This window comes from Eucyclogobius newberryi, unplaced genomic scaffold (assembly GCF_026437365.1).
Source record: "Eucyclogobius newberryi isolate DKJ021-1_F unplaced genomic scaffold, fEucNew1.0.hap1 SCAF_1, whole genome shotgun sequence".
NCBI lineage: Eukaryota > Metazoa > Chordata > Actinopteri > Gobiiformes > Gobiidae > Eucyclogobius > Eucyclogobius newberryi.
In genome coordinates, this window is record NW_027315723.1 from 45,974,338 (window position 1) to 45,996,398 (window position 22,061).

The 22,061-nt window shown below is 39.2% G+C and overlaps 1 protein-coding gene across 1 annotated transcript in view; it reads right to left on the reverse strand.

The window, feature by feature from the left end:
* LOC140361448 (receptor tyrosine-protein kinase erbB-4-like) overlaps positions 1-22,061 on the reverse strand; it is a 553,408-nt gene that overhangs the window by 239,437 nt on the left and 291,910 nt on the right. Inside the window, exon 3 of the mRNA XM_072447161.1 lies at positions 14,281-14,467. Within this exon, the coding sequence (XP_072303262.1) occupies positions 14,281-14,467 (187 nt within the window). The remainder of the gene's footprint in view (positions 1-14,280; positions 14,468-22,061) is intronic.

The following is a 22,061-nucleotide window of genomic DNA, read 5'->3' on the forward strand; positions in this document are numbered from 1 at the left end:
CCGACATCCAAATCTTCGAAATAAGCCCTTCTATGTTGTTTGATTTTTCAACCAACATCTTGTCTTGGTTTTTCCTAGGCATTGTGTAACACAGATTTTCAAAAAGCAAAACAGCCCTTTGGCGTTTCGACATTTTCATAAAAAATATACAAAATCTAAAAGATGAAACGAAAAACAGCAAAACTTTATTTTACAGGCAAACTGACAGAGAAGGGCTTTTTTGGCTTGAGTGGATCCACAACTGCAGCATTTTTCTGGGCTAGCACTGCGCTGTTTGAAGCTTGCAGATATGTTTTAATCATTTGCCGCCTTAATGATGACACTCCATTTATTATTAATAGGCCCGATCCCTCTTCTTTCGCTCAGTCCGCTGTTCCAGTGCCTATATTAGCTGCTTTGCGCCCTATTTGATCTAGCCGTAATTACACCGCTTTTTGGTCGTTTTGATCACACTACAAGCTTTGTGTTAAGTAAAGGCTTGGTTGAAAGTTTTTTTTTCTTTGTTCCTTCTTCTCTTTTCTTTCCTATTCCACTGAGGTTAAACTGCCAGAGCCACGTAGAGCAAACTTTGTGTCGTGTTCAGGAGATAAAAAAGTGGGATATTAAATGTTTACCTTTGCGTTAGAATATACAGTGTTAAAGAAAAAAAATAGGAATATTTTATCTTTGTATTCCCAGGTTGAAGAGATTTATTGTAAAGAAGCGATTTATCCTGTATGGTGCGGCTGTTTAGCACTTCTGAGACTACATAAGAAACAACTAGCAAGATGAAGCAAATAGTTTGCTTAGATTTGGCTTTTAGTATAGTCATTTTGCAAAGGTCATCACATTGAAAAGGGAAGTACATTTGTCACAGTGCCACAGTAGTAGTTTGGTTTAACCCTAAAGTAAGGTTGTAAAAAAACACAAAAACAAGAACAACAATACCCACAATAATGACATTAGACGTTAATTAAAAATCGTAAAAAATTATAGGCTATTGTTATTTTTATTTTTTTTACAATAAAACACCTGCAATTGAAAACAAATCTGGTGCCATGCTTTGGAACAATCAAAGTTAAGCAGAGCAACTCTAGATCAGATTAAATAGTTGTATCCATAAAATCATAATTGTATGCATTAACTGGACTCTAACCTCAATATTCTCACCATTAGTTCAACATTCCATCTTGATTACTATTGAGCTAACACGTTACTTATTCAGACCGACAAGACTTCCTATTGATTACCCAGGTCTATAGATTCAAGATGACCTTTCTTCTTATCATAAACAACATGAATAAATTATGTTTTGTATCCAATGAAAACTAAACTTGGAAGAGGTGATTGAATCCTAGGCCGTTTGCTGATTTTGAGAAAGTGAAAAATGATAAACTGCTCAGGGAACCTTTGCGGGCCAACAGATCAATAGCCGTGCTCGGAAAATGAAGACGTTCTGCTGGGTTAATTAGAATAAAGTATGTTAATCAATTCAGGCGAAGTGGCAACAGCGGCTGGTAACGCGGCCTAAACGAGTCTGAAATAGTCCCATAAACGGAGCAATTAGAGCGAACGACAGCGAGAGAGGGTCGTTAGCTTTAAGTAAGAAGAGATTTGGGTTTGTGCCAGCGTGAGGATCTATGGTGGTGTCATGTCCGTCCCACTGTGCCCCTCTGGGGCACAGTGGGACGGCAGGTGAGGTAAGAGAGAGGGATGAAGGGGTGATTTTAAGACTTTTTTTAACCGTGAAATATCCAGATTCTCATATTAGCTTTTCTTTCATGTGGAAACAACAAAATGCTCCCATCTGCACCTAAATAATTATGTTTTAATGTTTCACAGAATCCTCTTAATTTATAGAATCACATGAGACATTGTAACTTCAAAGGTGGAGACATAAGTAGCACCAACACACACCAAACTTACAATCTTGGTCTTGATACGATTTTGACAGGTCGTACTAAAGGATTTGTTAATATCTTATTATAAGTCTGATTTATTAGTGTTGTAACTCCAAAAAATTAGGGACATTTAGAGTTATTACACTAACTTTCAATATTCATTGTATAAGTTCACACAGAATAATCAATCCAACTCAAACTCACTGACAAATTGTTTAATTGTTTTATGGACTGCCATAGTGAAGCATTTAACAATAAATTTAACAAATAAAATATATATATAAAATTATAAATAATAATAAAATGATAATGAAAATTAAATGCAAGTATTTTTCCATATTCCAACGGAAAATCAATTAAACGTTTTAAACCTGTCCTATTTCTTCCACAAACAAAACATTTTACATGTGAAATCCAATACAAAACATTTACATTTGTAATTTCTTAAATTCTTTCTACTTTTTTAAATGTGTAAATTAATCTTGGTATTTGTTTGGATACCTTGGATTTCTTACCAATGCAAATTATAAACCCGGCCCATTCATACCATAGATATTTAACAAAACATTTACTAAAGAATCCATCTTTGTTTTAGATGTCCTGTGTCACAGCTCGGGGAGCAGAGGGGCGCTGCTGCTGCCAGATGGGGAATTACAGCTCCGCACTCTCTTAGGGGCACAATTTGGCTTTCATCCAAATGGCTAATTTAGCTAAAAACGCAAATATATTTGGAGAAAACCTCACAAACAAAAGCAAACATTAACGAAACCATTTCACTCATCTGCATCTCATTGAGCTCATTATCACTACTTAGCTACATGGGGTCATTAGCCTAGCCAAGCGTGAGTTGGTGCCACGGAGGTTGGTGCACGTACCAAAGCCCTAGCATAGCAGGGTATATCAGAACAAGCATGTATCAGAGGGCTAAGATTATTTTATATCCCCCTACTAGAAAGAGCATCGCCGCTGTTAGCATACACACCAAGGAAGTCAAATGTAAATCTATGCCGGGCCCCCTTACTGTGCGCTGAATCCACAGGAGTAAGGAGCTGTCGTTTAATGTATTGTGTGAAGAAAGAAATGAGAATTACATCCTCAATCCATCCTGGTTTGTGTCTGAAAGGGTGGACGCCGCAGGATCTACTAATTAAATGTAATACATTATACATTAAAACAGAGTTTGTTTTAATAACACCACAAACACTAAATGTGGAAATGACCAGGGAAACAATAGAGCGGAAGTTCTCTTGTCTTGAGGCTGTTACTCTCCTGCTGAAACTACATGTAACAGGTCCTGTTAAGCTGCACTGAAACCTGTAAGGTACACTTTATTTTCTCCATAGGAAAATTCGTTCTCTGCATTTGATCTTCAAAGCTGGGGTCTTCCTGTCAAGAGCAGTGGTCACTACAGTGCAGTCCCAGCTCCAGCTCCAGCTCCAGCTCCAGCTCCAGCTCCAGCTCCAGCTCTTGCTCTAGTCTTGGTCAGGACAATCACTTGAGGATTTTACCTTAGGTGCTTGTTTTGGGTTGATCGGGTAAACCAGAGCAAACTCACCCAGACACAGAGAGAAACATGCAAACTCCCAGGAGTAACACCCACGACCTTCTTGCTGTGAAGTGGGGAGTGCTAGCCACTCTGTTGAGTTGTTTTGATTGATTGATTGATTGATTGATTGATTGATTGATTGATTGAAAGGAAGGAAGGAAGGAAGGAAGGAAGGAAGAAGGAAGGTGTGAATGTTTAATTGAAGAATTTGTTCTTATTCAATTTAAATTACATTTCTATATATTAGTCTGCTGAAAAAAAAAACGCGAGAGGTCCTAGTGTGCTACCCCGAGGTACTGTCTTTTAAAACACAAAGAATGACCAATAGTTAGATTTGGATAGATATATACTGTATTGCAGCTTACAAAAATATAATTATGTTTTATACCATCAAGGATCAATTAATGAATATTGATAAATGCTTCAAACTACAGCACATTACAAACTTCCCTAATCCCATGCTACACACTGTAGAATTAAAGATACATAACAACAACTTGATTATAATAGGTCAAGTTTTTTAACAAAAATTAACAAAAAAGCACATTAAAATGTATTGCTAAAAAGAGTTAAGTTTCCGCTCCCAGTGCACTAACTGGGTGTACCCGATTTTAAAAATATACAAATAATAGCAATAAATCAATTAATGCAATTTCCTAATAAATGCACATGTTCTAATACAACTAATTGTGCATGGCTGGAGATTAGGAGTTCTATTCCCACCTCTTATGAATTATGAATGAATGTCTTGTCATTGTTAAGGAAAACCGGTCTAATTGTGAGCTTATTCAAAAGATATGTATCCCACGGCAGAGGCGAGCAGGGATTCAACCGCAACATGGCTGATCTATATTCAAAGCTGAAACTGGCTAATTGAAGCTAAGGGGCTTGGCTGGATCAGAATGGACCAAGCAGTCAGCAATTTGAGGTGTCCATCTTGTGAAAATGAGCAAAAAGATTGAACATATCACTAGAAATTCACTATGAACCAGAAGCATTTTCAAGCTCAAAGGATCAACTATAATTTTGAGAAAATATAGTATTCCAAAATGGAGATTATGCATTTAGGATGAATAAATAATGCAAGTACTGTACTCTTCAGACTATACAGCACTCCTGAATAAGAGCCACTCACATGAAATCTACAAAGAAAATAGAAATTGTACATATATGGACCGCACCTGAGGCTGAGCAAAATAATATATATGTTTGCCGTAACCCGACCGACCCGGTATGAAACTAGCCGACTGAAGAAAAAAAAATTCAGCATTTTGTTGAAAATACGTCAAAATCATTTATTTTTCAATTTTTTCGCCGACTCACCGACCAGTCTTTACAAAACTACTGTGTCGAATATTTTTTTATCACGTTGTTAACCATGTCTTTCATCTCAAAGAACTGATGCCGCACTGCGCAACACATGTGTGTTTTCTTAGCAGTCCTTCACATGCGTCTGTGACGAAACAGAATGCGCACCATGTTAATATATTGCTTTATACTAGTTAATTTGCCTCTGACGGCACCACTGAAGTGTCCATAGGACATGTGTTTCTCTATCAGGGTGTGAAATTTGACTTACGCAATGCATTCTGGGATTGAAACACCCCCAGTAGCGTCATCACAACAAAGATGGCGGCGCCCGTGTCCCCCGCATGTTCCCCCCGCTCGCCTTCGCTAAATAAAAGATAGCGGCGTACAAAAGGTCGATTGAAATATCTTAAAATCATGTCTCCCGATCGGGTTGATAGAGACGTTTTCCGTCATGGACTGTTGAAGCCTGACCCCTGGTGGTCACTCCGAGTCAAAAAATGGCAAAATTTGGATCTTTTTTGTTGCCTTCAAAGTAAAAAAAATAAGAATTTGCCTACCGTCCGACCCACTTGAAAAATGTTGACTCGGATTACAGCAAACAGACAATTTATTTGGGGTAGCCTGACAATAAACCGCATGTGCCCACATTGTAACATGAGATATTTACACATATAATAGAGATGCTTCTTTTGAACCGGGGCAGCAGTCCACTGCGCCATGGGTCTAATTAGACTAATTTATCAGTGAATATGTGTTGGATTGTAATAAAACACACATCATTTTGAATTTTAATATACAGAGAACACATCACGGCAATCCCTACTGTCCCCTCTGTCCTTGATGACTCTGTGTGAGCTGATTTATGAGTCTGTGTCTTCACATCTGGTTTTAAATCTGCTCCAGAGCTTGTGCTTAGCTAGTGAGTGTTGCGGTGTAACATGATATTTACACAGAAATATTTTCAGCGTTAGTGAAGCACAGATGAGATATCTCATGTCCGGCTCCATGTGTCTTTGGGATCTGCCAGGCTAGATTCACTTCCTCATTAAATTTCTCCGTGAATATGAGTCTGATTATAATAAAAATACAGCATTTTGAAGCTTAAAATATAGGGAACACGATGTGTCCTCTGGACAGTGATGTCTTTTTCTGCAGTGTGTCAAACGCTTGCGCTTCCAGCTAGATTGCCCCCCGGTGGCCGCTAGCCAGGAAAATCTATAAATTAGACGCATCATTGTAATGACCGCAGGGTTCAAAGCATGGAAAAAAGTAGTGGCTTAAAGTATGGTACGGTAGCAAAGCTAGATATTTATCCAAAAATATTATTTTTACATAACATTTTTGGATTTAGTGACAATTTCATGAAATATTATCAATTTATGGTTGGCTCGGATGCATGTAAGAGTGCAGTTTATTTTTGAAGTTAATTTTAGGAAAGTGGAACAGAATGAAAGATTTGGGAGAATTTTGGGAGCGCCATTAAAAATAAATTGTTACAAATTGTCTCGTTTTAACAAGTGACCTGAATACATGCACCAGACGCCTTCTGAGGTCAGCCTGAGAAAACTACCTCCATGTTTAATTCTGTTTTCTGTGAGTGGATAGAATTGCAAAGTTGTACTCAATAAAAAGTTGAAATACAAAAAAACTGTTTTAGCTTCAGAATTGAGGCTAACTGGTGAAATGTAACAGTTATTTTTGAAATGATATATAACATGCGTTTTCAAACTTTCACAAATATGCAACAGTTGAATGGACAAGTGGTTCTTAATATCATGTTTTGGTACAACTTCATGTTAACTAAACCTTAATTAGCTATAATAAATCATGAACAAATACCTTATAATGAACAAATAGGTATTGATATGGAGAACCCCGAGTGCAGCATTAAATTGGATCCGGCTTTAACTCAAAGATTTTTTTAAATACTACTTAATGAATAGATAAACCAATCAAAGAGCTCTTTACTAGTTCACTTTTATTTGCTTTAAATTAGCCAGAAGGACCAGGATAGCGGAAAAACTAAACTGATATGCTAATTGGGGAAGCTAATAAGAGATGCTAATACAGGTTGCAAAAGGTTTTCCTAAAAGAAATTGTTTTACAAAATCTACTTTCAAAAAATGTTTTTCTAAAAGTATTTGTTAAATTATGTATTAAATGTTCTTTTAAAACGTTTTACCATTCTGATTTTAAGTCTCTACTCTTTTCCCACACTTGCGGCCAACAGTGTGGCTAATTTATAGATTCTTACTGGCTAAAGCCTTTGAGGCAACCACTGCTTTGATTTTGGGCTTTACAAACATGAATAATATGATGATAATTTAATTTAATTCAAAAGGCCACTGGGGGGCCCTCTAGCAGGAAGTGCAAGCATTTGACACACTGTAGAATGTATGCTAAGCTTCAAAACTCTGTGTGTCAGACTCATATTCACAGAGAAATTAGTCCACTGAGGAAGTGAATATAGACGCACCTAAACGCAAAGCTACATGTGGTGCCCGGACATGCGATATGCTGCGGTCAGTTTTATAACCTGCTGCATTGAAATGAGACCTGCTGACCTGACCTGACTCGCACAATAAACGCAAAGCTACAATGTGGAGCCCGGACGTGCGATACGCTGCGGTCAGTTTTATAACCTGCTGCATTGAAATGAGACCTGCTGACCTGACCTGACTCGCGGGTCAAACAACCATCTGTGCATCACTGCCGTTTACCATCTTCCTGTGTAAATATCGCATGTTACAACATAACTCACTCACTTGCTAAGACACAGACACAGGTATATCAGTTTACACAGAATAATCAATCCAACTCAAACTCACTGAGAAATTAGTCTAATAAGAAACTGAATTTAAATGCGTGGACACATCATACAGCTGTCTTAATTTTATAGCCTGCCACACAATGAATATCTTCAAACCCGAACCGCTGGTAACCTGCAGGACCCGGCTTATATTCAGGAGCACTTGATAGTCCGAAAATTACAGTAATAAAATATTTTGTTAAAAGATTTACCAAATCAAATTAGAAACGTTGCTTTAATAAGAAAACAAAAGGGTTTGTAAATAATTGTTTAAATAACCCTTTAATTAAATTAATTGTTTTATTTATAATTTATTTATACAGGGAAAACCCAATGAGAATTTGTATTTAATTTTTTTTGGCTAACCTATTAAAAACAAAATACAGGGTGGTGGTGGTTGAGGTGGTGTGATGATCTGGGGCTGTTTTGCTGCTTCAGGACCTGGAAAACTTGCTGTGATAAAGAGAACCATAAATTCTGCTGTCCACCAAAAAATCCTAAAGGAGAATGTCTGCCCATCAGTTTGTGACCTCAAGCTGAAGCAAACTTGGGTTCTGCAGCATTACAATGATCCAAAACCAGTAAATCTACCTCTGAATGACTGAAGAAAAATTCTAAATTAAATTGAATTTACTTATCTCTGGAGAATGAGCGCAGCACCCTGGCACCATTGCGTGACGTGTACGCCAACTGTGCGCTGGTGGTGGCAGCATGGGTCCCACCTCTGATAATATCCAGCTCACGGTCGTATATATTTCAGATATCATGCTCGGATACTTTTCGACTCTAGCTTGATGTTGTCGGTCCGTGTAATTTCTAATTTAAAATGTTAAAATCCAGACATCCTTAAAAGCATAAAAGCATACATTAAAAAAAGCATACATAAAAGCAGTTAATCCAGGTAAAATCCTAACAAAACTCCTTTATAGTTTGTATTTACTATAAAACGTATCCTTAAGAAGTATAAGAATTTAGCTCAGTCTCTTAAGAAACCGAGATTCCTGCGCATGAACTAAATTAAAGCTTTACAACCTTTAACATGACACACAGGGCACTCCATAGATTCAGTCTAGAACCCCTTAATTAAGTAGTCACTAATTCTGAATCATTCTTAATAAACATTTTGTTCTTATGAATTAAGACAAAATGCTCTATTAAGGCTAATTAAGGTGTAGTCTTTTTTTTTTTTTTACCGGTTTAAATTAATGCCACATATTTTATCCAAATAAATTGTATATGTTATTAATATTAGTAGTAGTGGTAGTATATTGTTGGAGTCCAAGATAGTAGTAGTTGTCTATTGTTGCAGTCCAAGTTATTAGAAGTAGTAGTGTATTGTTGGAGTCCAAGTTATTAGTAGTAGTAGTGTATTGTTGGAGTCCAAGTTATTAGTAGTAGTCCAAGTTATAAGTATTTGTATTAGTATATTGTTTGAGTCAAAGATGTAAGTTGTAGTAGTAGTATATTGCTGGACATTAATAATGTTTTAAAGTCTTGAAATATATTAAAGTATGCACCTATAGATAAATGCTGTCCTCTGTATTTGACCCATTGTTTACTACTTGGTCAATAGTACATTGCTAAAAAGGGCCAATGGTGCATGTTTTAGCTCTATAGATTCACCTGTGCTTCAAATACTCACTGTTTATTGGTACTTGTTCATACATACTAAATCCAATAACAGTTTACAAGTCAAACCCTGGATTGAATGGGCAAAGAAAGCGATGACTCATGATGAAAGTTAAGTGCACGGCGCGGGTACATAAGTCAGCCAGGGATAAGGCCTGGCTGCGTGATGGTGGTCAGACTGGATGGACCTCATACTTTATCGGCTAAGGATGTCAACATGCCCTTATAACTCCCCCACAGCACTTTATCACTGTGCTCAGACTCTATAAAACGCACCTTATTACACTAAATCTGTCCGTGGCTTTAATATGGATCACTATTTGATGTCTCGCCATCCATCAAACACCACACTACACCAAAGTCAATGGCGGCAGGATGGATCTCCGCTGTCCGACTTTTGCTATTCTCAACAGTGACGGCTAACATTTCACCATAGCGCAGCTTGACATTTGCAGTAAGCGATCCAGTCAGGTCAACATTCAGGCTTGTGCAGAGAATTTTCTTGCTTTTTGAGGTCAAAACAGATATTAAAGATAAAGTATAATTTTAAGGAAACCACTTTTAGACACATATGTTTTGGTTATATGACGTTTTAGACCTGAAAAATAAAACAAAATGAAAAATACTATTCAGAAGAAAAGCGGTTAAAATGAGGCCAAAATCAACAGCTGCTTGTTTTAACCTTGAGATACAAATTTATATATTCAAAATACAGGTGTCCAACTGTGGCCTAGGAGCCAAATGTGGACCTCAGACCAATTATCATTAATATTATTTCGGGCGTGTATTTTTTCTCAACCAAATTTGAAAGGTTTATTAGTCTACCAAGATGGATACCATCTATTAACCAGATATTACATTTTCCTTGATATCCTTGGGAAACAAAATTTCTTTCCCAATATTCTCATGCATGCCAATCGAAACTGCTATCCAACCCGTCCTAATGTCCTGTACAGTACAGCCAAAGCACAAATCAAAAATCCACCCAAAATCCACCCAGCCATTCTTGACAACATACCAAGCTATCAGAAGTAATTTTGGCCTGCAATTTTGTCAGCCCCAAATGTTAGGTTACGATAGAGAAAAGATGAAACACTGTTGAAAAATATAAGAGATATTGGTCGGATTCTATGGTGGGCTAATAATCAGGATCTGTGGCCAAAACCTCCAGCACTAGCACTGGTCTGTGTCCCTTTGTTGTATCCTGCCTTGGGCTCTTTCCTTGGCATCGATCCCCGCTTTGCACGTCTCTCCTGTGGGTATTGAAATTCCCCCCTCATCTCTCTCTGGCCCCCACTTTAGCGCCGTGCTTCTGTCAAACACCACACAGCGGAAACAAATTAGATTTAGTGTCCAACAGGAGATGGGGACCACCCTTTTGTTCACTTTGGTAAACATGAGCAGGCGTGCTTAATGGACTGTGTTAAGGGCCATTTGGAGTTAAATGACAAAATGCAGATGATTTGTGCAGTTCGAAATATACTGCTTGTGTAGATATGCAAAACATGGCCTTCATTTATTATTCATAAGAAACCTGCCTATGTCCTGATTTTTGTTCATTTTCAGCTTGCTTCGTGATTACTGGCATTGTGTGTTTATTGGCTTGAAAAAACATACTTACTACTGTGAGAAGGGTTCCCTTTCCACAGATCTGACCTGTAACTTGCACTAGTTGAACTTGTTTTCATAATTTTCATTATTCAGACCTAAAACCAGGGTGCCTGATTTTCTAACCACAACCAAATAACCACAAAAAGATAAACTAGACATACAAATCTGTCGAACTAGCTCTGCTTTAGGACAGCTTTTTCAGAGGGAAAAGTGAAGCAGGTTTGACAACCCTTGCACAGCCAATCAGCTGTCATTCTAAAGTGTCATATAGTGACTCACATGGCTCCTACTTGTACGTTAGCAATAGATAAAAATGCTCTATAATTAGATGAACTCACCGCTAGTGGTCTGATTTGTGTCACAAAGTCCTGCTTTTACAAAACACTTCATATATAATAATTATTTATTTATTTACCTTTTTTCAATGTAGTTTGTTTTACTGATTTTAGTTGTATTCTTAGTTAATTCTCATCAATTACTCAAGAAACTACCAAGTGCATATTAGGGCCTTACCAGCAGAGTGTTCGCCCCTTGGTGTGGAGGCTGGCGGTTCAATTCCAGCCAAAACATAATGATGAGAATGATTGCACCAGAGCATCTCATACCTATAATAACCATCAATACTTAGCTTTCACTTGTAAGTAAAAAAAAATGAAAACACGTTAGCATTGTAGGAATTATGAGCCCCGTAGACCCCTGAGATTAGCTGGTACTGATCTCTTGGTGGTGCCTATTGTGCCTCTTTTTCTTTTTATGCCTCCAAGATGTGGGAACTCTAAAATATTACTGCAAATGTGTACATTTTATGAATTTTAAATTCTATGTAAAGCACTTTGAGTTGTCCGTATGCAAGAAAAGTGCTATACAAATAAAATTGACTTGACTTGACTTGACTTGACCAGGAAGTCGCAGCAAAGGTGGTATGAGGACATCCTTCAGACACATACTGGAAATACAAGCCGGAACACATTTAGAAAAGTATCAAAGTTCTATTAGAGTTCTGATCATTGGAATATTTCAAAGTGTTGCCGCCGCTGGCCTGAGGCGCTCATTCTTAGTTTAACATTAACGCTTATGATTGAAACATGAGTGATGATGGTTGTAGAGAAAGGCCCCAGGGCGGAGGTGTCTTCCACATCTAATGAAAGAGAAATGCATAAAAGCCTAGACTGTGTGACACCTCTTCCATACCGCCCATCCCTCCCATTTCTGAGGAGATATAGACAATTATAAGTACTTGGAAACAATTTTAAAAAGAGTATTATAGTCGCACCATTGTAATTATCTTATATTATTATTATTATTATTATTATTATTATATTATTTGATAGCAGTGACGTACGGTGAGGTTCACTAGCCCTGAACCTTACTGCTATCACTACAAATCAGTCAGATTTACAAATGCGAATGAACCCAAAAGAGCACCTTAAACATAATTTAATTGACAGCAGACAATGAGTTATGCTATTTATCTCATTGCAGCATTCTTTACACAAACACGTGACACAATTTACAGAAGGTCAAAATTAATTCCATTTGAGCCTATTTCAAGCCAAAATAAGTAAAAGTATCTGTTGTGAATAGGAAATAAACGAGTTCAAGAACGAAGACGATTCAACAGTCCACGGGCTCAGGAGCGCCCTCTGCCATGAGGTAGGCGCACTGTTTGCCTCACCGTGTGAACATTTACTGCGGTTATATAATTCATCTGCGAGCCTAAAACACGTTTCTGAACTACATTTCATACATTATCCAGAATATGGAAGCACAGAGCATATTGTCAGATTGTTTTATTTTGTATATACAGAGGGACATTAGGACACATTATTTGCATCGCACCTGCTTAGTTTGTGAGGCATTATAGTGTGCTCCAAGAGGCAGGGCGAGGTGCTGCCTCGTCGCCCCGCCTCCCCCGTTCCTCCCTGTATCTGAACTGAATTTTATTGTTGCATATTGGATTGAAGGGAAAGGGGGTTTAAAACACATACCAGATGACAAATATTAACACTCATTGTTTTATAAGAACAGGTGAGGCACTGCCTCCCCTGAATGCATGTCACTGTTTGATAGCCATCAAAATTACCTTATTTTTTGTATAATGTGTAATGATGTCCCACAGGGGTCGGCACTGAGGCCATTTATTCTGATTTTCTTTTTTTCCCCAATTAATCTTTTTAAAAAACATAATGACATTAAAATAATTGTATTATTGACCTCATGTATGCAATTTAGTTTGTATGTATGCAAATTAGCTCACTTGGCGTTAAGAGGGATATAACCTGTTATCTATGGTCAAACATGTATTTTTGTACAGTTAAAGACATTTGGAAATATTACCAAATATTACCATTTGGTGAAAGAAACATCAACATTCAGTATGCAATGTTTCTCACCAGTTCTCAAGTCATCCTTTCTGACAGCTAACATTCAAGTGATTGGACTGTCTCTTCTCATTTTAAGAGTTAGAGATCCACTGCTGACCTTTATCTTATACCACAGCTTTCCATTATGAACTGTCGAGCAGCCTCTTCAAATCACAAGTTAGGAAACAGAGCAAATACCATAGACCATTTTCTACTTTTGACCACTAAAATTACACACACAATTATGAAGTGGAGCTGGTTGACCATAAAGGGAAACATTTATCTCTAATCTCTTACTTATCTCTAACTTTGATCTAACAACTGTCGAAAAAATGTCTCTTCACTTCTAATGAATTATGAACTCCTACTACTACTGGTAAATTGCAACCTGCCTTCATTCTAGCCAACTGAAGTATTATTAATGGTCATTCCTTAACAATCCAACTTGAAAGTGGTTATTTTTCAAAAAGCGTGTAAACAAAAACTCAATTACCAGAAAAATTTACGTTTTCACAGATATGATCTTTATGTACAGCCAGGCAGAAGATTGGTTTATAGACTTCAAAAGTTAAGTTTAAATTTGGAGCCCTAATTAAAAAGTCAATTAAACGTGCGAAAACAAGTGAAAAATGTACATTATGGGAATGGGCCAAAGCCAAAAAAGAACAGTTTTGAAGATATGGGCTGTGTTAATATTTTCCTGGTTTAGTACTGGTTTAGTCCTGATGTTGATTTAATTTGGTACTGTTCTAGTCCTGATTTAATTAGTGGGTTTTACATGTTCATGATTTTTTTTAAACTTTAACCTTAATTTATTAAATGATTTGAACATTTGTGTTTCTTGTACTCCTCGTTTGGATATGATTAATATATGTCCTTGCTTTTCAAATGATAAATCAGATGTTAGGTCTAGAAAGGTACTTTTTCAGTTGATCTGAGTACAGTAGTAATTATAATGTCTTTGACTACGACTTTGTACTTCATCTGGAGTAATATTATTTTGAAGTTACTTTTGAGTAAAATTGTTGTCTATTCTACCCAGTTCTGGTCTAGTCCAAGTTCATTTCCAGGTTTAGTTCCAACTCTAATGTGCTGTGTGCACATATGTTAACATCCATGAAGTTCACTTACCAGTGAGGTTGCGCAGTCCAAGTTGCCTCAATCCATAGTAGCCATCACGTCTGTAGTTGAGGAAAATGGCAAGAGAGTAACGACCTTCATAGAGTTTGGTGCCTCGGATGATTCTCAGATTCTCCAGGGGAAGGTAGTCGAACTGGTTTAGCGCCACCAAAACGTAGCCTGTCACTTCTCGAATGGACTGTGGGGACAAAAGTGAATAAGAATAAGTGTGTGTACAGTATTTTAACAGTTCAAGACTGACATTGTGACAATTTCATTATTTTACATTGATGCAGGATAACCATTTCTATCTGATGTGTTCTATTTGGCCAATTAACATGACATTTAAATATAATACATTAGATAATAATGTATGAAATTTGAACACTGTCAAAACAAAATAATAAAAAAAATGGCTGCATACTAAAAATATGTATATGTTACAGTGCTTACTGTTACATCTTACTGTTACTACTAAGATATGTATTTTATGCTTAGAGAAAAAAAAAGTTAAAACATTAGATCTAGCATAAACTATTAAAACTTAATCTTAAAACAAAAATTTTAAAAATCCCTAAAAAATTCTCCACCAACTATTTTTAAGTGTCATGACCAAAGAAGAATAATGTCGTCATTCAAAAACGAGCCTTGTCTTCTCCGCTTTCTATTTTGACACAAAGCTGAATTTTAAAACACCAGGACTGCCTCGCTGAATACACTTAAACCACTAATGGATTCCTCTCATTTTCTCTGTGCCGAGCGTGCTATTTGCATTTCCAAATGTCAAGCTCATGAAAAATTTGGACATACGGTCTGGAATGATTAAAATGTCAGCTCGATTGCAGAGTGATTACACTTGTCTGATTAGAAGCCCTCAGTCGGCATGTCTAAGGACTACCAACACACTTTTAAAAGCACTATATTGCATCAATTTCACGGATTGAACTTGATTCTTGGTGCAATAATGAGAGGAAACAGATATCCTTAAGTGGGCTGATTTGGTCCCAAGTGGTTTGCTGTAGAGCACCATTGTCGACCATAGCTTTTATGCAACAAATGACCTTCTTTCAAAGTCAGGAAAAGTTACATGATTAGATGAGGCAAATTATACAACTTCAGAGACAAGAAAACCAACATAGATATTGTCTAAGGGTAGAATATGCAGTTTGATGTACATCCTGCCAGTAAAAGTAGGAGCTTAAAGAGACTATTTGCTATTATTTTTCAATGCACTATGGAGTCAGGATTAAAAACAGCTATATTCATGATTATGTTAATAGCCATTAGATTGAAATTGGTTGTTAAATGGTGATTAAATAGGCAGTAACATTGACTTGGGATTGACCGGGAACGAAGATATAATGGGCTTACTAGTGAACAAAGAGGCTAGTTTGATAGTAAACAAAGAGGCTAGTTTGTGTTTTTGGTGAAACCAAAAACACTCTTTATCAGGAGGTCCTGCCCGGTGGGCAGGTTCTACTCAGACTAGGATAAATATTTGAGTTCCCGGTCTTGATTCGCAGATTGAGAATGACTCTCCGATGAGTGTTGAAACGTTTCCTGATGACTACAACTTTTATAGTCGAGGAGAGAGCGGTGCAGATGAGGGGAAACATCCCTCTGTCTTGCCTGATACAGGACACGCACACATCCCCCAGCGCTGTGGACAGTAGTGATGTGCGGTTGTGTTTTGATGCACAGGTTGGGTTGGACCGGGACAAGAAACTCTCATTTCATTGCGAGGCAGGTTTGGACAGGTTATAAAATACTGACCGCGTCTTGTACATCCGCGCTCCACTTGTATCATTGCGTTTTGCTTCGTCTAAATTCACTTCCTTGTTTGGCTCGTTTCTCCGTTAATATGTGACTTATTGTAATAAAACACTATAGCTTACTACACTACTCTCTCCAAAATCTCTCAACTGAGTGTTGAGAGATTATGATAATAATGTGATAAATATAGCCGCAAGCGGCAATGATCGGCCCTCGCCACGCCGCCGCCACGCCGCCGCCACGCCGCAAGAGGAGGGGGCGCTAACGCGCCCCAATTGTCCTTTTAGTACGCCTACTGCTGAATCTGTGACGCTGTCACATCTTCTCCCCTTTGTTTTACCATCAAAAAGCAATTATATTTTGAATTCTTGGCAAAATGTGCGGCTTTGCCGCACAGACACCGTGACTCTTTGAATAAAAATGTGGATAACTTTTGATGGTCCACTCCTGAAGATGAGTCTCACCAAATTTCAGGTTAATAGGGCTGACGCCCTAAGAGGAGTTTGTGAAAGTCTAAAGTGTAAACATGTTCTGGCGATTTCCCCATTGGAATAACATGGAAGGTTTCGGTCATCGTTACGGCAAAGCCATAACAATTATGACATGGGTCTCATTTACTTTTTTGATGGGTATGCCAAAATTGAGTTGTGTGTCAAATTTCATATAATTTCGCAAAACTAAATATTTAACCTCCATATAAAATCTGTAGGGGGCGCTGTGGCTCCAAATTAATTTATTTCACTTCAAGTAGGTTTAGGGCAAAGAGTTTAACAACTGATTCTAATTTGACGCAATTCGGACTTTATCTGCGCAAACGGCAGAAATGTTAAATTTGGGAGATTTCTGAAATTCTAGCTACAGTTTGCGGCTTCGCTGCACAGAGACCGTGACAGGTATCAATGTAATTTGGATAACTTTTGATGTCCCACTGCTCAGTAGCATTTTCACCAAATTTCAGCTTTTTAGGGCCAACGCCCTGGGAGGAGTTCGTAAAAGTACGACGTTTGGAAAAACTCCGAAGTCATGTTTAGCCATTTTTGAAGCAATATGGCCGACATTTGGTTGGGCGGACGGCGTTCCCGTAATAATATTTTTTACTTCTCTTGTCACCATCTACCTCTGCGGCAAATTTCATGATTCTACGATCAGATTTTTTTTGGGTCATTTCCCATCTCTCAATGCATTTTTGGTACATTTGGGGGCGCTGACGCGCCAATTTTTTATTTTAGAAAAGGGAAATAGCCAGAATGTAGAGAGGCACGATTTTTAGAGGTGTGCAAATTTTTGTGACTTTTCGTCAATGTTCACAGGGTGAAAAATAGGGGGGTTGGTCCCGAGAAGAAAGAAAGAAAGAAAGAAAGAAGAAGAAAGAATTAAAGCCGCAAGCGGCATCCAACGGCCCTCGCGGGCCGCCGGCCTTCCGACTCTGCGCTTTCGACTTGATAAAGATGGCGCCCTTATTGTGTTGAATTAAAAAAGAACTTGACAGACGGCGACACATTGGACATGGCCAATCCAGTGCAAATGAACACAAATGTCGGTCAAATGTGCGGGTCCGCCGCACAGAGACCGTGACACTTGGAATAAAAATATGGATAACTTTTGATGCCCCGCTTGTGTAGATGATTTTCCCCAAATATGAGCTTGATCAAGCTATTGCCCTTAGAGGAGTTTGTTAAAGTGTGAAGCGTAAATGTGAACATTTCAGAGATTTCGCTGTTTTCCCATTTCTGATATATATTTGCGGGTCCGCCACACAGAGACCGTAGCACTTAGAATCAAAATATGGATAAGTTTTGATGCCCCACTTGTGTAGATGATATTTTCCAAATATGAACTTGATCGGACAATCGCCCTAGGAGGAGTTTGTTAAAGTGTGAAGCGTAAAAATGTGGTGATTTGAGCGATTCTACGATTTTCCCATAAGGATAACATGGGATGTTTCTGTCATCGCTACGGTTACGCCGTACAAAATATGACTTTGGCTCTCATACTTTATGATCAGGATGGCAAATTAGAATTTTGTGCAAAATATAATGTCATTTGGAAAAACTCTACTGTTTATAGGCCACTCTGAAGGCCAAATAGTCAGAATTCTGGGAAACGTTTGCGGCTCCGTCGCACAGAGACCGTAAAAGCTATCCTTAAAATTTGGATAACTTTAGATGCCCCACTTGTCTAGAGGACGTACACCGATTTTGAGGTTGGTGGGCAAAACGCACTAGGAGGAGTTCGTTAAAGTGTAAAACATAAAAATGTGGTAATTTGAGAGATTTTGCGGTTTTCCCATAGGGATAACATGGGAGGTTTCTGTCATCGCTACGACTACGCCGTAAAAATTTAGGCATTTTTGTGTTTGGCTTTTGTGATTGGGACGGCAAAATAAAATTTTGGGTAAAGTTTAGACAATTTTGGTAAAACTAATTTTTGACCTTCAATGTTAATTTAAAGGTCACTCTGTAGGGGGCGCTATCGCGCCCATTTCAATTTTGTCAGCCTAAACTGGTCCAAACTAGAAAGTTTAACAACTGATTCAAATTTGGTCCTAATCGGACTGGTTTTGATCAAAAGGGAGCAATTTTTAGATCTGCAATATTCCAAAATAAGTTGTCCAACTTTGCGGCCGCGCCGCACACAGACCGTAAAAGGTAACTCAAAAAATTGAATAACTTTAGATGCCCCACTTGTCCAGAGGACGTCCGCCGATTTTGAAGTCGGTGGGCAAAACGCCCTAGGAGGAGTTCGTCAAAGTTTGACGTGAACAAAATGGCTAACACAGCTTGTTTTCATTTTCAAAGGAAGATGGCGGGCATAGGGTAAGTCTGGAGGCGTGGCCACAGTAATATTTTTTTTTTGTCCTCACGAGAGGAATGCGTGTCCCAAATTTCGTAGCTCTACGACAAAGTTGACCTCGGGGCGTCTCCCATAGGCGCAATGTATTTTGACTTTTGTCGGTGGCGCTGTCGCGCCATTTTTTAACGAAAAAAAAAATGGCCCAGAAAAAATCAAATTTTTCGCCGATTCTGAATTTTGGGCAAAGTTTGGTGAGTTTTTGAGCATGTTCAGGGGGTCAAATTAGAGCTCAAAAAGCAGAAGAACAAGAAAAATAAAAATAATAATATTTTTAGCAAAAACAATATAGCCGTTTCCACTATAACAACAAATTATACATCGTTTGAAAGCTCTAAGCCTTCCCCATGCCGCCATGGGGTGGAATCATCATTACGAGCGCTTACGCGCTCGTCACTCCCTATTCCGTCGGGATGCCCCGCCCACTCCCCATAGACTTCCATTGATTTGAGCAGATACAAGCATGGCCCATGCCTGCGGCATGGATTCTCGCGTACGGGACGATGCCAGGAGGGTTTTTGGAGGAATGCAGCGCTTCGCGCTGCTGTTGTCAACAATTAGTGAATGGGCTACGCCCATTCACTAATTGTTGACTATTTCTGTCATAGCAGGAGTAAGTATGCATGATCCATGCCTTCGGCATGGGCTAGTTCACTGTACTTCCCAGGGGCGACGGGGTACCAAACATGCGGGCTGCGCCCGCATGTTTGGTCAGACAGTTGCAACGCTGCCTTCGGCAGCGTTGCGGGAGCAATAGGCCCTCCGCCCTGCTGGGGCTCGGGCCTAATAATAATATTTTTAGCAAAAACAATATAGCCGTTTCCACTATAACAACAAATTATACATCGTTTGAAAGCTCTAAGCCTTCCCGATGCCGTCATGGGGTGGAATCATCATTACGAGCGCTTACGCGCTCGTCACTCCCTATTCTGTCGGGATGCCCCGCCCACTCCCCATAGACTTCCATTGATTTGAGCAGATACAAGCATGGCCCATGCCTGCGGCATGGACTCTCGCGTACGGGACGATGCCAGGAGGGTTTTTGGAGGAATGTAGCGCTTCGCGCTGCTGTTGTCAACAATTAGTGAATGGGCTACGCCCATTCACTAATTGTTGACTATTTCTGTCATAGCAGGAGTAAGTATGCATGATCCATGCCTTCGGCATGGGCTAGTTCACTGTACTTGCCAGGGGCGACGGGGCACCAAACATGCGGGCTGCGCCCGCATGTTTGGTCAGACAGTTGCAACGCTGCCTTCGGCAGCGTTGCGGGAGCAATAGGCCCTCCGCCCTGCTGGGGCTCGGGCCTAATAATATTCCGATGCGAAAACAATGTTTCCCATTTTTCAAATATCATAAACTATACATTTTCGGAAAGCGCTCGCGCTTTCCTACCTCATGGTGTGGGTCCCTGGTCACTGACGGGTACTTTCGTTAATTTTGAGTGGGCTCCGCCCACTTTGTGTTTTTGGCCCTCTAAACAGTAATAATGTTCAATTTTTGCATTACATGCTTATATGCACGGAACATGCAAGAGATGGGGAACGTATTCGTGAGGTACTTAGCGCAAATGAGTGCTTTATATGGGGATGACGACCGCTTCGCGGTCGTCATCTCAATGTAAAGTGCTCGTTTAGTGCGCACTTTTGCACGGGCTTCGCCCGTTTACAACGGTAATGTTCCATTTTCCTACTACTAATTAGTATGCACGGGGCGTGCATGAGTGGAGGAGTGCGTTAGTGAGTGTTTGGAAGTGGGCGAGCGCTTCGCGCTCGATTTCGTGCGCACTACGTGCGCACTTTCGCAGCCGTTCTTTGCACGGCCTTACGAGATTAATAGGCCTCTCGCCAGCTTGTGGCGCTCGGGCCTAATAACGTCCATAGCAACAGCATGGAATCAGTTGTTTGGGTTCATGGGGGGCGGGGCCTAGAGGAGTTTGGCTGCGGCGCTTCTTGTGAAGTATGAATGCCAGAGCCAAAACAAACTTTGTTCTTGTTCTGGCAGCCCTAGAGGTAAATGAACAAACGTCTTGCTTCTTATGAAGTATGAATTGGCTTTTAAAGCTCTTTGCGCTACATTGGACACCTGTTACTGCATGGTCTGGGCCAGACTGGACCATACAGACTCATGTGCTCAGCTCAGAGAGGAAGGTCTATTTGGAAAATCACTGTCACATCACATTCACCCCAAATCCTTTGAAAAAACTGGCAGCGACTGACAGCCCAACACGATATCCACACATACTGTCAGACTGAGCTGACCACATTGTGTGTTCCGTTCTCGCACCCTCGGAACCACACAGCATCCCATCGAGCACTCAGGTCCTGTTAAATTGGCACAAGCCCATCTTGAGGACATGCAAAACAAATAAAGATTAATTAAATAAAGAAACAATGCAACAAACACACAAGGACACGACTTAAAAGTAAAAGAAAAAGCTTCATTTAAGTATTTTTTTTTTTTGGTTATTTTATTTAAAACATATTGGGAACTCATTGAAAAAAAGGGAAATCAAACCGTTCTTTCATTGCCTGTGTGAGGCATGACCGCAAACATCACCCAATGCTTTTGAATGCCACAGTTATCGCTCATCTCTCTCTCTCTCTCTCCCTCTTTCTCTCTCTCTCTCTTTCTCTCTCTCTCTCCCCCCTCTCTCTCTCTCTCTCTCTCTCTCCCTCTCTCTCCCTCTCTCTCCCCCTCTCTCTCTCTCTCTCTCTCTCTCTCTCTCTCTCTCTCTCTCTCTATATATATATATATATATATATATATATATATATATATATAACTCAATCCAATATCTGATTTTAGTACAAGTAGAGAACCCTCAACATTAGCTATTATGATGGCCTAAATGACCTTCTTAAAACGTCAGGAAAATGACCACGATTTGACAAGGCAAATTATGCAACCACAAAGTCAAGAAGACCAACACAGATATTAACTATGATAGAAAAGGTATAGTGACAGCCTAATGTTCCAGAGTTGGTTTTCACGCAGATTGCACGTGTGCCGCAGTTCTCTCCCCTCACCAGCCCATGCAATATTCATCTAAAGTCTTCGCTACACACAGACCCACATACTACAGTGGTTTAATACCACAATAACAATACCCCTCCACCACTGACAAGCCTAATTAGAACACTGTGTTTAATATTGAATGGGAAAAAGAT